This window comes from Megalops cyprinoides, chromosome 18, assembly GCF_013368585.1.
Source record: "Megalops cyprinoides isolate fMegCyp1 chromosome 18, fMegCyp1.pri, whole genome shotgun sequence".
NCBI classification, from domain to species: Eukaryota; Metazoa; Chordata; class Actinopteri; order Elopiformes; family Megalopidae; genus Megalops; species Megalops cyprinoides.
Window position 1 is genome coordinate 20,585,198 of NC_050600.1, and position 13,967 is coordinate 20,599,164.

Here is a 13,967-nt window from a genome sequence, read left to right on the forward strand (position 1 = left end):
TACACATGTGGAAGAACGGAATTGGAATGTCAGTATGTTTAGTGTGAGCAATACCCCAATTATGCTGAGGATTTGCAAAGCGCTCTTCCGTGATGTTGGCGCGATCAATTATACTGGGTGTTTTGTTTTATTTCAGGGAACATAAATGGCAGATTGAATCTGGGTTCACATATAGTGGTGTCACAGTACGAACTTTGCCTAATAGAATCGGCCTCTGATTGATTATCATCGTGATGGAAGCCATGCTCTCGCTTTTATCTCACTTTGTCTGTGCTCTGTGTGGTAGTAAGAAAACATTTACAGGCTATTAGTCCTCCTCTGTACATCACCAATAGTGACCCATATAAATGGCAGCGATAACGTGTGTAATTGCTGCAGAAAATCTGAGGCGGCTGATGCTTAAAATGCACGCATGTGCGTGGGTGCACCTGTATTTCAGCACCCGGCTCAGCGCAATAATATTGCGCAGTGCCAGAAAGCATCTGGGTGGTATCTCACTGGCACCAAGGCTGCAGAGCAAGAGTGGAGGAAGACTTGATGAAGTACCGCTTCAGTCAGCAGCATTCCAGTCCGCTTTCATAGCCTAATTTTCCATATATGCACATCTATGGTGTTTATGGATATGTGAACACATCTGCTGTACAAACTGTTTCTGCATACAGCCCAGGTGCAAGAGGCAGCTGTTTCCATAGCAAAATGTCCTACTGAAGTAGGGCATTCATGTACTGTGCCTATATATGTAGAGGCTGCTGTGATGAACCCTGTGATATGTCCTGCACACAGGTCCTCTTGCATTATTATTATAACTTGCTCCAGAATTAAATGTGAGAGCAATGCAGCAGATACACCTTATCCACTGTTTCGTAAATGTCCCTCAGTGTGGCGTAGTCTGTATTTAAAGCCACTGAGGAGGATCATACTGTCCAGGGTCACGGGTCGAAGATCCAGTGTCTGAAGGGACTGCTCCGAGATGCTCTCTGACAAGAACAAGAACCTTTTGTGCCGGCACTGTACCTCTCGAGAGGCGCATCGATTCGCCCCGAGGATCACAGAGGCCACGGCGCGTAGCATTCCTGGACGTCTTCTCCCTGCCCCCGAGGCAGTCGATCAATGGGGTTTCTCACAGGCCAGCCGGGAGATGAATTACCTGCTACTCAGCGGCCGTAAACGGAGGCGGTTGCCTCGGCTCACGGGTTTATTTAGAGAGGGCTTTCTCACAGCGGGACGTCTTGTTATGTTAGGTGCCGTAACGTGGAAGCGGCAAGCACGCGCGGTCTGTAATCGCGTGTTTGTGTTCTGAGGTGGATGAAGTGTTTTAACAGTGTTGTGTTCTACCTGTTGTATACTTGGCCTGAAAGCCAGGCTTTTTCCCAAACCGCTCCAGTTGTTTGATCTAATAACATCTCTTCAAAAAGAAAAGCGCTCGTTGTTGCCGAGCCGCTCCTGTGAGTCTTGGTTGTTTTTCCCTTGTGCCGAGTTGTCTGACTGCGGAATTAATGCCACAGAAACTACTAGCTGGCACAGTTTGTCAGCAGAGACTGTTCCTCCTGCTTTCAGTCAGCAGACAGGAAGCTGATGTGCATTTCATCTCGGGCGTTTGAAGCAAGGCGCACCGCAGCTATGCCGAACATCATCGTCAGTGTTGGGGGGCACGTGCCCCACTCTGTGACAAGACGCTGTTCCAGCTGCAAAGCTAAGCAGCTTAAGTAAAACTGCCTACACGCTGCACTGCATATCACATCTCCCGTTTACATTAATCGCGGGTTTAGAAATGTACAAATGAGGAAAACCCTCAATATGATCCTCGGCCAACCGTCAGCAGTTCCCTCTGCGCATTCACACATTGCATCGGGTCCTTGGACTGGGTAAATCACCGAGGCATTTATCTGGTGTCTCTGGCAAGGTAAAGGTCACTGCATCTCAGTCCACAGAGAAGTTCGGGCTGATTCTGTTTGCACTTTGCAGGTGGTCGGAGGCTGAATGAACAGGGAGACAGGGTCAGAAAGTCCCTCAAACTAGATGAAGAGTTTGTGTGCCCTTTCACAGTGAAAATTTGGTTTTGGCTTGGTTTTTGTTACAGGACATTGTTATGTTGCACAATACACAATAAGTTGCTAAGAATTATTGTTCAAAGTCTGTTGGCACAAAACAGTCCTTTGTAGCACTAAATGTGTCTGTTTAATGGCCAAAGTTCTGTATAAGTGTTGTTTAAGTATACACTGTAACTCACTTACTGTAAGAAAAATTCTCAATTTATATAGTAACATGTATATAGTAACTGTACTGTCTTAATCTTTTCATTCTGTTGCTTTTTGGAGCCCAGCATTTTTGGTGCACTGATATAAGTTTCAGTAAACGTTTTAAGACTTCACCTCAGTTTAAACAGAAGTAATTGTGTCTTAAATATAAATAGCTCTCATAAATACCATTTATATTAAAACACATAAATAAAAACTGTTTTGCATTTTCAGCTCAATACATGTTAGTGGCAAGCACCACAATGAGAAATAAATGATTCATTTATTTCTTTGTATGTTTTTCTAGTAACAATACACAGTGTAAACCTCAAATATGGGTACCATATTATTTACATATTTCTTTCAGAATGCAAAGTTACATGTCAAATGCATGACCAACGAGTTAAATAAACGAGATGTCTGCATTATTATTATTTTCTTAATTACACCAGAACTAAATAGCATGAATATCTGAATATATCCTTGGTGGATGTTTGGAGCATTCGCCATAAAAGCATAACAGTAGCAGCAGACCCTCACAGTAATTGACCGTTACTGTGAGTCTGTCTACGAGCTTATGTGGAGCGGCCCTGATTGGCGTTTGTAAGCCCTGTGCCAAATCCAGCCAGAGGGGGGAGCACTTCTCACTTGGAGCAGCTACTTCCAATCGGCCGCCACAGACTGCGCAGGGCCCCCCCTCTCTATTCCACAGCTTCCCCAGCAACCCCGCTGTCATCGGCAACCGAAGAGAGCGCACTCGCAGCGACACACGGAGCCGCACCGGCGACCGCGCGCGCGCGCTCACGCACCAGCACACACACACGCGCGTACACACACACACACACACACACACAGAGCGAGGATCGCGGTCCCTCAGCGCTCGCACAGACGGCTCCCAGCACAGCAGTGTGGAGGAGCGCGGTATCTGGAGAGGAGAGGCGCATCTGTTTTATCTGCAGCTGAGGAGCCTCTGCCCTGGGGAGATGATCACCATGAACCCAGCCCTGGAGAACAGGACTTAAACTTTGCCCGTCCTCCTTATAAACACGATCGCTGTCCTTTTTTTTTTTTACCCCTTTCTTTTCTGCTACAGCAAACAAGGAGAAATACAGACGGAGACAGATTCTTTTTGTCACCTGAATAATTCCTCTTCTATCTCTATTTTTTTATTTTATTTTTTTTTTAGAGTTATTTATTTATATTTTTTCTTATTATTCCTCTGCTGTTTTCCGCTTGACTGACGCCTGCCATGCCGGGGAAAGTGGCGCTCCTGTTCCTCTACTGTTGGGGGCTCGCCTCCAGCCAGCCCCCTGCGCCCGCGCCGCAGCCCCAGTCGGAAACTTTGGATTTCGGGTTCGTCCCCTTCGGAGTTTACGAGACGATAGCCCATTACGAACCCGGACCTATAGGGATCCTGTTTCACATGGTGCACGCTTTTCTGTACGTGGTTCAGCCCAACCCGTTTCCCACAGGTAGGCTTCCATTGACGTCCGCTCTGTTATGCGAACGCGTTCCGTGTGCTTCTCCCAGGTGTGCCGCTAACCGCTCTCTGGCGAAAGCGCCCCTCGGTGTCTAAGAGACTGCAAAGAAGTGTGGCCAGGCATGCATGCTAAATCTAAACCGAGTCCCCAGAAGACAGGTCGCCGTCCTCGAACCCGTATTGCGGTTCTGATGATGGAGAGACCAATTTGTTCACTGTATTGATCTTGGGGTCTCGCCCATTTAATACGAGCCGTCAATGAGAAGCTGTATATTTTTTACAGCCCATTATAAAATGAGTTGCTTCGCCTGTTGTTGTTGCCCGAGGATGTCTGCAAATCACTTCCAGAAGACCCCGAGAGAGTGACGTGCCTGTAATGTATCGCTATAGGAATAATAACATAAGACTGCAGTTGCAATTAGGCTGGCAGGCGATTGTAGACCGTTATTAATGGAGAATGATTCGACGTTCACACGCTTCTGCTACCGCATGCGAGTTGGGTCCATCCTTCTTTAGTTTCTTTGGGTGCGTAGCAGTTGTCCATTTGAATTAAGGAACATGTGATTTGTTTTGCCTGTGTGGGGAAGGTGTTGTTTTTCATAAGAGAAAAGTGCGGGGGGTCACATTGAAGACGGGAAAAAGGTACAATAGGATTGATTTTAAGTCCGTACCATTTCGGTGGTCATAATCAATTAGAAAATCTCGCGATTAGGCGTGGCCCTCTGAGTCACCAGCTTAATTCGGTAATCCTGTAAACTCCAGTGCCATATGTCGCTGCGCTTTTAGTTTCCCTTTACAGACATGGATGCTATTTGGAAAAATCTAATATTACCAAATAGAAATTAATTTAGAATCTCTTTAGGCAGATAAATTTGCATGATTTCAGTTTTGAGCATTGTAAAGTGATTAAAAAGAACAGGATATATTTGCCTTTGCCAAGTTGCCAAACACCGATCTTACCCTGTTCAATTAGAGTTATTATTTTTATTACATTTCTTTTCAAGGATTTGTAAAATGTTTGAACAAATAATTTCGAAGCAACCTGAAATATGTATAGACGTTGTTGATGTACCACTAAAGATTCCCTGTTCTCTCATTTGAAGGTGGAGGGTCGCATAATGTGGTAGCCGTGTTGTATTTTGTACACTTAATTGACTTGCTCAGGAATAGTGAGGTATTTCGAACAAAGCATGCTATTTATAATCTTCAGATAGTCATCCTTTAGATTCTGGCACTTAAAGGAGATCTGTTTGAAATTCAAAAAAAAGATGACTAGCATAAGACAATCAGATTGCAAGAAGGATAAAATACTTAAAATAATGAATGACAACAGCTACAGTCATAAGGCTCTACTGGATTATAGGATGTGTCTTGCCAATCAAAATTACATTGATACATCACATGATAAACCTGCTACCTTGGATTGAGAGTGCTTGAACACATTTTGCCTAAAGTATTAGAGGCCAAACAGTAGTGATTTGAAACTAGTATTTATCTGATTATGGAAGACACAGGTATTTTCCCTTCACAGTTAATCACCTAGTGTGCAACAGTGTTTTGTGGTGAGGTATATGCATGAAAGTCCAATGTGATGTCAGAAGATGCAGGCACCATTGTTTAGCTATGAACAAAAGTATGCAGCAAGAGATTTTTTCGCTCCCATTGATGTTTGCCATCAAAGACACAGGGACCAACAAAAATGCCCCTATGCCGATTTACATGTCATTTAGGTGACAAATAATTGGACATCACCATGGAGTTACCATTTGAATTGATCATCTGGCCACGCTTATCCTGAAGCAGGTGCACTCTCAAGATAGTGCCTATCATTGACGCTGTTGCAGGGCATGAAATATGCCACACTGCTTCCTCACTGAACACTGTGCAATCTGGGAGTGTTAGCTGGATGGACTGTTTGTTCTGTGGAATCAGCCCTTAACAGGTGCTTCACAGATCTACTGATGCCTATATCATATGTATTGGCTGATCACACCACATAGACACATCTATATAAGAGACAGATTAGTTGATATGCTCAGCGCCTGCTAGGAAATGGTGCCCAAGAACAAATGGATTGCGAAAGGTGTGACATCATTTACAATTGAATATGTAATTTACATACTCAGTCTTATTGGAGGAAACACAGAGATCATTCTGCTACCATTTTTCATAGTAAGACAAGGAAGGTTTTTTTTTTAAATTTATTAAATTCCTTTTATGCCATTTTTACAGTGTTGGAAAACAATGATGTTTATGATGCTTACCCAGCACACCACATTCTTTTCTCAGACAACCTGTTGTTTGTGGTTTTGTCGTGTATAATTTATGTAATTGAGTCTAGTAAAAGCTGTCTTTCTTGGAAATGTGGCATTTGTCCCAGCTGGTCAGATCCGGTATCTTGCACAATACTAATTGTGCATTCAGACATACATAAGTCTGATTTAAGTAATTGTGTTTCAGCTGTAAATGAGGATCCGTAATGACCTGCTTCCTGCAGGTATGTAACTCGGCACCAGCAGGTTAAACTGCAAGCACAATGTGATAGCTGCTGAATGTGCTTTCAAACAGCAGCCTGTGGCTGTTTTGCCGTTTTCTGGAGGCCTCGTGGTTGTTGTGATACACCAGCTAAATCCTACAACAAACTGACCACCAGGAATCTAATCATATTAGTCCATCTATCCTCCAGGTCACTTTTTTTATCAGACAAGAGTCCATTCAGTTTTGAGGCTTCTTGGAGGAGGAGATCCCTGGACAGTTGAGGGCTTGATGGAGCAGTGACCTGAGGCTTTGGGAGCCAGCTACTGGAGTATTTATATCAGTCACTGTGCCTTTAGCTTTTAGCATGCAAAATCAAACTCCTCCTCCCAGTCTGAGCTGTTTAAATGTATTGCCCTCCTGATAGCTATAATGAAGCAAAGATAATTGATCTGGTGTGAGCTATGCACAAAAGGGGGCATTTATGTCATCGATTATATGTGCCAATTACCACAAATGCAGTGGCATCCACTGTTCCCAAGCTACGCATTATATGAGAGAGTTCCTACAAGACAGTACAGCCTCACTGGTTTGGCAACCGTGGTTTGTGTGTTATAAACATATTGATCGCTCCATTATCAGAAACTTGGATCACATGGTTTCCTCATGGATGTCTTAGTAAAGTCTGCTGTGGGTAGAACTACAGATGCTGTTAGATGAAGTGCCCTTACAGTAGAGGGGTCTTGCTTTGCCCCCAGACACTTCATACCATTCCTCTTGAGTTGAAACACTTTAATTGCTACGCAGTACTTTGATGAACTGCAAGCAGGGGTGAGCACTGTATCTGTGGAAGACACCTACATATGTCTCTTTTAGCACTGTCAGATTATCTCTTTACTCTTGGGCTATGTTTGACGTAGGGATGGAGCATCTTACAGGATAGCGTCTCATGGAAACTGCAGGAGTTTTCCTGTTCCTCCTCTCTGGGGATAGAACATGGAGACAGGTGTGATATTGATTCTGTGGACCAGAGTAAATGCAGCAGCTGCAAAGAAATGAAACAGTTGCCTAGGAAACAAAGCCCCAGGCATCCCCAGGTAGATCTGAGAAAAAAAAAAAAGACATCCATGCGATTCCATTATTTGCATTGCTGCGCTGCATTTGAACGGCGCGTTGTATGAAGTTTACACCGAACGAGAGTCAGAAAGGAAGTGCACCTTTCAACTGCTTTCACTGTCCTGAAATCCCACGGCATTGTTTGCCTGGAGGTAAAGCTTTACCTCACAGAAGAGAGCCTGTTGTGCTTCTCTGTGCTCTGATGAACAGAGGAATTCGGTGTCCTTTACAGGGTTTCGTACCACTGCTTCCCTTAATTTGTCCATTAAAGTCATTGTTGGAGCAGGAAGTCACCACACCTGTTGCTAATAGTGTAAATTACTTGCTCATTCAAAGGTAATTCTAAAGACCTGCAGGACTCCAGCCCTCCAGAAGGGCTAGAATCAGCCAACCTGAACCTACAACCTGTTTAGGTATAGAGTTGTCACTGTGTTTGTGCTTCACTGGGCAGGTGTTCAGTGGAGTTTTTCAGGTTTTAGCCATAGTAAGACAATCTGTGATAGGGAGCATTCACCACAGGCAGGTTCATTGGTTCTCCCTGAGGTCTGCCCCTGGGTTCCTCTATGTTCTCCACAGGTGCTCCACACCTACCCTGGGGAGCAAGAGTGTGTGGTGTCCATGGCCCGACACTCCATGTCCAGGGCTTATTATTACAACATATTATACCGTTTGTGGTCTCTCACGTCACCAAACCGCTCCAGCTGAAGATTTATTTTACCTATCTTAGGTATATGACCCATCTTTCCTTATCTGTCTTTCTAACCCCCCCCCCCCTCATAAACAATCTCCTTTCACTGCAATGCAACAGTAGTGCTTCTTTTTCCCAGCATTTCTAGATTGCCCCGGGGTCTACTTCATAAGGCCAAACACATGGACCATGGTCCTTATGCATCAGTACAGAAGGAGTATGAGTTTTTTGACATTTCAAAAACCCAAAAGGAGAAAGAAATGGTCTCCTTTCCACACCTGTAGAGACAATATTTTGCATACAGTCAAACTTTAGACATTTCACATAGTTATCACATGTGGCATTTAAATTTTTTTTCCACATAAACCTAGACAAAAGCATGCCAGAGTGGATGGTGTTGTGTTGTCATAAGACTGCAGATCTCCCACTTCAACAGCTCTGTTAACCTGAGTGCAGATTACAGGATTAGGGGAGATAATGTAAAGTGGGGGACAGGCGACAGTCTCCCAGTCAATCAGACAGTGTCTTCACTCAAGCCCCTTAAGAAACAGGTCAGCTGGTGTATTTCATTAGGCCTGTTGGCTTCATGTAAACCTACAGTGAAGGATGAGTTTGTATTTCCATGATGATGTTTTAACAATTTTATCTGACCTCAAATGATCTGTATCTTTGCTCTCTGTGTGGAGGTAAATACTGTATGTGTCACCTATCTGGAAAGTGAACTGCATCACTGAAACTGAAAGAACTGTCATGTGGAGTCAGAAGATATATACCACAGCAGTGTGCATATGTGTTACCATACAGAGAGGGCTGGGCTGTCCCTAATGCCCTTCTCTCACTTGTAAAATGACTTTTAAAAAGGAAAACAGCTGGTGTGTAAAATACAGGAAGTATTCTTTATGGTCTTAAAAGGGTTAAAGGAAGTGAAAGGAAAGCAGCAATGTGTTCTTAGGCTTTCTTCTATTTCATCATTTTAACCCAAAAATAAACAGTCAGAAACTAAGCAGACACATTAACGCATAACATAGCATCAAGAACATATGGATTAAAAAATTAACACAAGTGTAATTTTGAAGATTAAGGATTCCTTGCTCAGTATTTATTAGTGTCTTAGCAGAAGCCATGGAAACCTAAATGATCCATTTATACAGCTGGATACACTGAAGCAATTCAGATTGTGTATTCTGCTCAAGGGTATAACAGCAGTGCCCCATAAGGGAATTGAACCCTAAAACCTTGAAATCTCAGCTACTTAGCTACACCACACAGCAGATACAAAATAGCACATAAGGTTTCTGTTTGAGGACTTCTTAATGGCACTGGTAGGGAATATTCAATTTTACGCCTCCCAATCTGTAGCTGCTTTTATCTGAATCAGTGATACAGCAGTTTAATTCCTACACACACAACATGTTGAAGGTAGTTCAACCAAACAAGACCACTTTGAGAAGATTACCCACATGGCGATTCCAGCTAATGGGCTGCTTTGGAAAGGCATCCTTCAGAATTGATTCATAATTCCTAGCAAGTGATTGGACAAATGCTGAGAGTTATGGCCGCCGGGTAAATTCGATAAATGTCAAACGCAGTCTGTTTAAATCATGCCAATGAAGTCACTTCAATGCTGAAGCTCTCTAAAGGAAGAGACAGAGTGATCTGCGTGATTCACTTGTCATAAAACCTGGAAACACAGTGATTCATTATATTACCTATGAGAGATATAAACACTTTCTCTGAAATTGGAATTATGGATTATGATCTGAATTGGCTTTGAAAACAGTGTAACACAAAGCTAAGCTGCTCAGTGTTGACAATGAGGGTGAAAGGAAAGTACCAAGAATCTGCTAGGATTTTTTTCAGCAAGGACTTCTGTAAATTACAGTCCTTCTGACAGAGCTCTGGCCCGACACGGTAGCTGGGTGATATTACCCTCCCCCTACCCTGCACAGGACTACAGGTAAACTTGGCAAACAGACTTGAAACCCAAGCAATGCTACACACGGTGCCAATCTGGCTGTTTAGCTAAGTGAGAGATGCCATTTCTCAGAAGTACCCTCAGGTGGGGTTGCCCACCAGTAATGTTACTCCACCAAAGGGGGGTATTATTGGTAGTGTGCTCAGCTGCAATGCAAACATAGACACAGACAACATAGCGACTACGTACAAGAAGTACATTTTGATGAAATCACTATTTTATATTGCTGTTTGTATATTTATTTACTTTTAAATTGAACTCTAGAAGATCACTTCAAAGAATACATAGTATGAAGAAATGTGAAACATATGTATTTAACCTATACTTAACTTACAATGTGAACCCATCGAAGGTACAGTATAGGGTGATTGCATGAGGTGGGTGTAAGTGATGCTATGTTTGCATGCTATCATTGATCATTTATTTACACTCAGGAGTATGAGCTGTTCTACAATTTCGAACAGGATACAAATTTCAGAATAAAAAAGGAATAGATGAAGTCAATCTCCCATCGCTTAGTTTGGCCAAAAGAGACATCCCAAAGGTTACACAGTGCGGAATCCCGTGCCTTATTGCGTGGCTGTGGATCAAAGGCGTTTCTTTACCTTACCTTGCCGTTTCAATGCGAGATTAACGCTCTGTCCGGTCGGCAGCTGCACGCTGCGTGATTGGGAACATTTGCATTAAAAATCCAACTGGTGGCTGTGTGTGTGTCAGCTCGGCATTAGAGGATATTGGACAGAACACCTCCAGGTATTGGATTCCCGGAGGGAGGCAACCGAATCGCTGTTTTGAATAAAACGTCTATTTTTAGAAGAACTAGATTCTTCTTGCAGAAATATGGGTTGGATTTCTCTGGCGAGTGGTATAGAGAGCGAAAGTCAGGGAAAGTAGAAATCGTGAGTCCGTCCTGTAAATGCGTGTTATGCGGCAGTGATTTTTACATGGTGCTGTGCTGTGGCTGGCAGCTTGAATACGACAGATTTAACAAGCGTGTCAGAGTGCCTACTATGGAGACACCAACCACCCTGCCACGATTGATTATTAATTATTTGATGGAAATGCGAAATAGCTCAAATTTAGCACAGTAATGAAAAGGCACTTGGACCCATTCTGAAATTCACATCTTACAAATACAGCAGCCTATCTCGTTATTACAGTAGGCTAATACGGAATTTGCCATTCCACATCACAGTGTGAAATGATGGAGCAAAAAGTCTGTCGCACACCAACCGTTCGTCTGATTGACACTTTCACAGCGTGGAGAAGAGTATAGCAGTTAAACTGGGTTGTCAAGGATAAACACGAACAAGCATGCTCTGCGTGGGCATGTTGACATCAGCAGATCCTTAAGGCTGGTGTCACTAAGCAAGCTTAATGCTGCATATCCATGGTTACATCAACGAACATAGCCATTTGCAGAGAAAGTACATCAGTAATTTAAATGCAAATTAACTACTTGAACTTAAAAGTTGACTTCTAGTCACAGGCATATTAAACTGAGTCTTGTTGAAGCCATTGATAAGTGCTTGTGCTGTAATTAGTCTTAGAAATGCCGTAGCCTATAAAGCTATTCATATCGTTGATGTGCTAAAGAAGGATGAGGGCTTGCATTTCTGGTATTTTTGTGTGATTGTTGTTGTTGTATTATGGTATTTATTAATTATTACTAAATTATTTTTTTGTTGGTTTAAAGAATACAGTGTTTCCGATGAGCCCATTTTTAAACACAACAAAAACAATCTGTGCTATGTGTGCGAACACTACCTGGCTGCAGTTGGACTCCAACCAAGGCAGGAGGTGCCACCCATAGTCAGACATGTTAGTGGCCAGCCATGAACTTTAACCCCTTTTGATTTTAGTCAATATGAGAAAGTGGAGAGAGTTTTTCAATAACCCTACCATACTTTGTGTCACAGAGAACAGAGGGAAGTTTATGAATCTTTGGCTGTGTCAGCCATGTAGTGTGTATTTGCACAAGAAGAAACAAGAAACTTTATACATATTTGGGGATTGAAGTTTGTAGTGCATGTTTGAAACCTGGGACTACATATTACTTTGCTTTGGTGCTTTATCAATTATACAGTAAAACCTGAATAATTTTGGTGATGTCATTGGGTGTGTTCAGTTATTATTAGTTAAAAATGTGTCACATTTTAAGGCACAGAGCAACAGCATGTTTTATAAAAAAAGTTATCCTGTATTAAATTTCCTTTGTCTGAAAAGTGAAAGAAGCTCCTAGAACTTTATAAAAGCTTCAAAATACTTTTTAACACCTGGTATGAAAGGGGTACTGTAAAAACTGAAGACAAAGGGTCATTGACTCCTACAAGTTAGATGATGGCTGTATAAAAACAAAAGAATAACAGAATCTTGACCTTTCCACTATAGTGTCCACTAACTAGAAATAGATTAGGATTAGAGTTAATACCCTCCTTACTAACTACATTGCCAGAAAGGGAACAGAAGAAAACAGACTGTGGGGAAAGTGGTTTAGAAGGAAAACTCTAATTCAATGGCAATAATCAGATTTTACAGAAAGTCATTGGCACTATATGTAAATTACTACCATTCCATCTTGACTGCACAGTGTTTAAAGCAAGAGCAGGGACCTCTTCAGATGCCACAACACAAAGACTAGCAGCTCACACCCATCTAACTACATCTTAGTTACCACAGGACCATAATTTGCGGTTGGATGAAACAAAAATTCATCTTTGAGGACGTGCTCATCAGCAGTATGCTTAGAGCTGAAAAGATGGCGCTAATGTTGAGAAGAATGTCACCTCCTCTGTGAAATATGGAGGCAGGCCTGTTTTGCTTTAGGGCTGATTTACATCTTCTAAGGTGCCCTTTTCAGAATTGAGGGGAAGATGGGTTCAAACTACATTTGGACATTTTTGACCAAAAACCTGGTTCCTCCTGATAAGACGCAGATGCCTGGGCTGTACTTAAAAAATAAAAATGAGAGAAGTCTGTGGTTATAGTGTTGTTGACCTGAAAAATAAGCAGTTTTCTCAGAAAAACTGTTGTATTGCATACTGATTTTTACTGCATGTCGGTATGGTATAGCATTTTTTTTTACCCTCAGCCCAATTATGCCATGGACAGCTCTCAGTCTTCTTCAAACTGGCTTCCACTCCCCTGGTGTTCATTGTTCATGACTGTTTGCTTCAGGTTGTTTTGTCAAGCTCTAAGATCCGTCATTGCGTCTTTGGTTTTGCTCACATTCTGTGATGGGAAAGAGGCATAGCATTCCCCTTCAGAGTCACTTGTCCTCACCGTAATGCAGTAACCAAGTATTAACAGCGTCGTCTGCGGGCGCAACACTTTGTGTGTTTTGATGTTGGATTCTGCAGTCCTCTGTGTGCAGAATGTAGAGCAGCAGGGAGAGGAGAGGAAAATGAGGAGAGCCTGCAGATGACAAAACTTCCTCTGACGTGCCCTCTTTTTCCCCTGTGTGCCAACCGTGCAGAGAAGGCTTCATGAAACGAGCTATGGTCCTACAGGTACCGAAACGGCACCTGGCGCTCTTCTCTGGTGCTTTTTTCCATCTTAGGCTAACACCTAAGTTTAAGTTGAACATACACCTGTGTAACAGAATGGAAACAACATCTGGAGGTTGCCACCCTGTATTTTAGTAAATACAGACTTTAGGTGAACAATTTTTGACTACATGTAAGTTACGTAGCTTAAATGCAGTTACAGAGGTGGCATCACTTGCTGGTGAAGTAGTTACCATGTAGTTACACAGGTGTATGTGCAATTTGATGTAGTTTTGAAATATAATTTTATAATCTAATATATGTGGAGCGTGAAATCAGTCAGAGGTTGAAGTCGAACATGCCTCGAAAGTTTCTAAGCTACATGTTTTACGTGCACACTAAGCCAGTCGTTTTTACATGTCTGCTGTAGAAATGCTCGGTACTGTACTTCCAACCAGACACTTTCCCTGGGATCCCAAAGGGGCGTTGCTCTGCAATAGCCTGCTCACAT

The 13,967-nt window shown here is 42.6% G+C and overlaps 1 protein-coding gene across 1 annotated transcript in view; it reads left to right on the forward strand.

Moving 5' to 3' along the window:
- The first annotated feature begins 3,404 nt into the window (after positions 1-3,404).
- The window catches only part of prom1a (prominin 1a), a 63,145-nt gene continuing 52,582 nt past the window's right edge, over positions 3,405-13,967 (forward strand). The window contains exon 1 of the mRNA XM_036551275.1: positions 3,405-3,709. Coding sequence (XP_036407168.1) covers positions 3,487-3,709 — 223 coding nt within the window. The 5' untranslated portion in view covers positions 3,405-3,486. The remainder of the gene's footprint in view (positions 3,710-13,967) is intronic.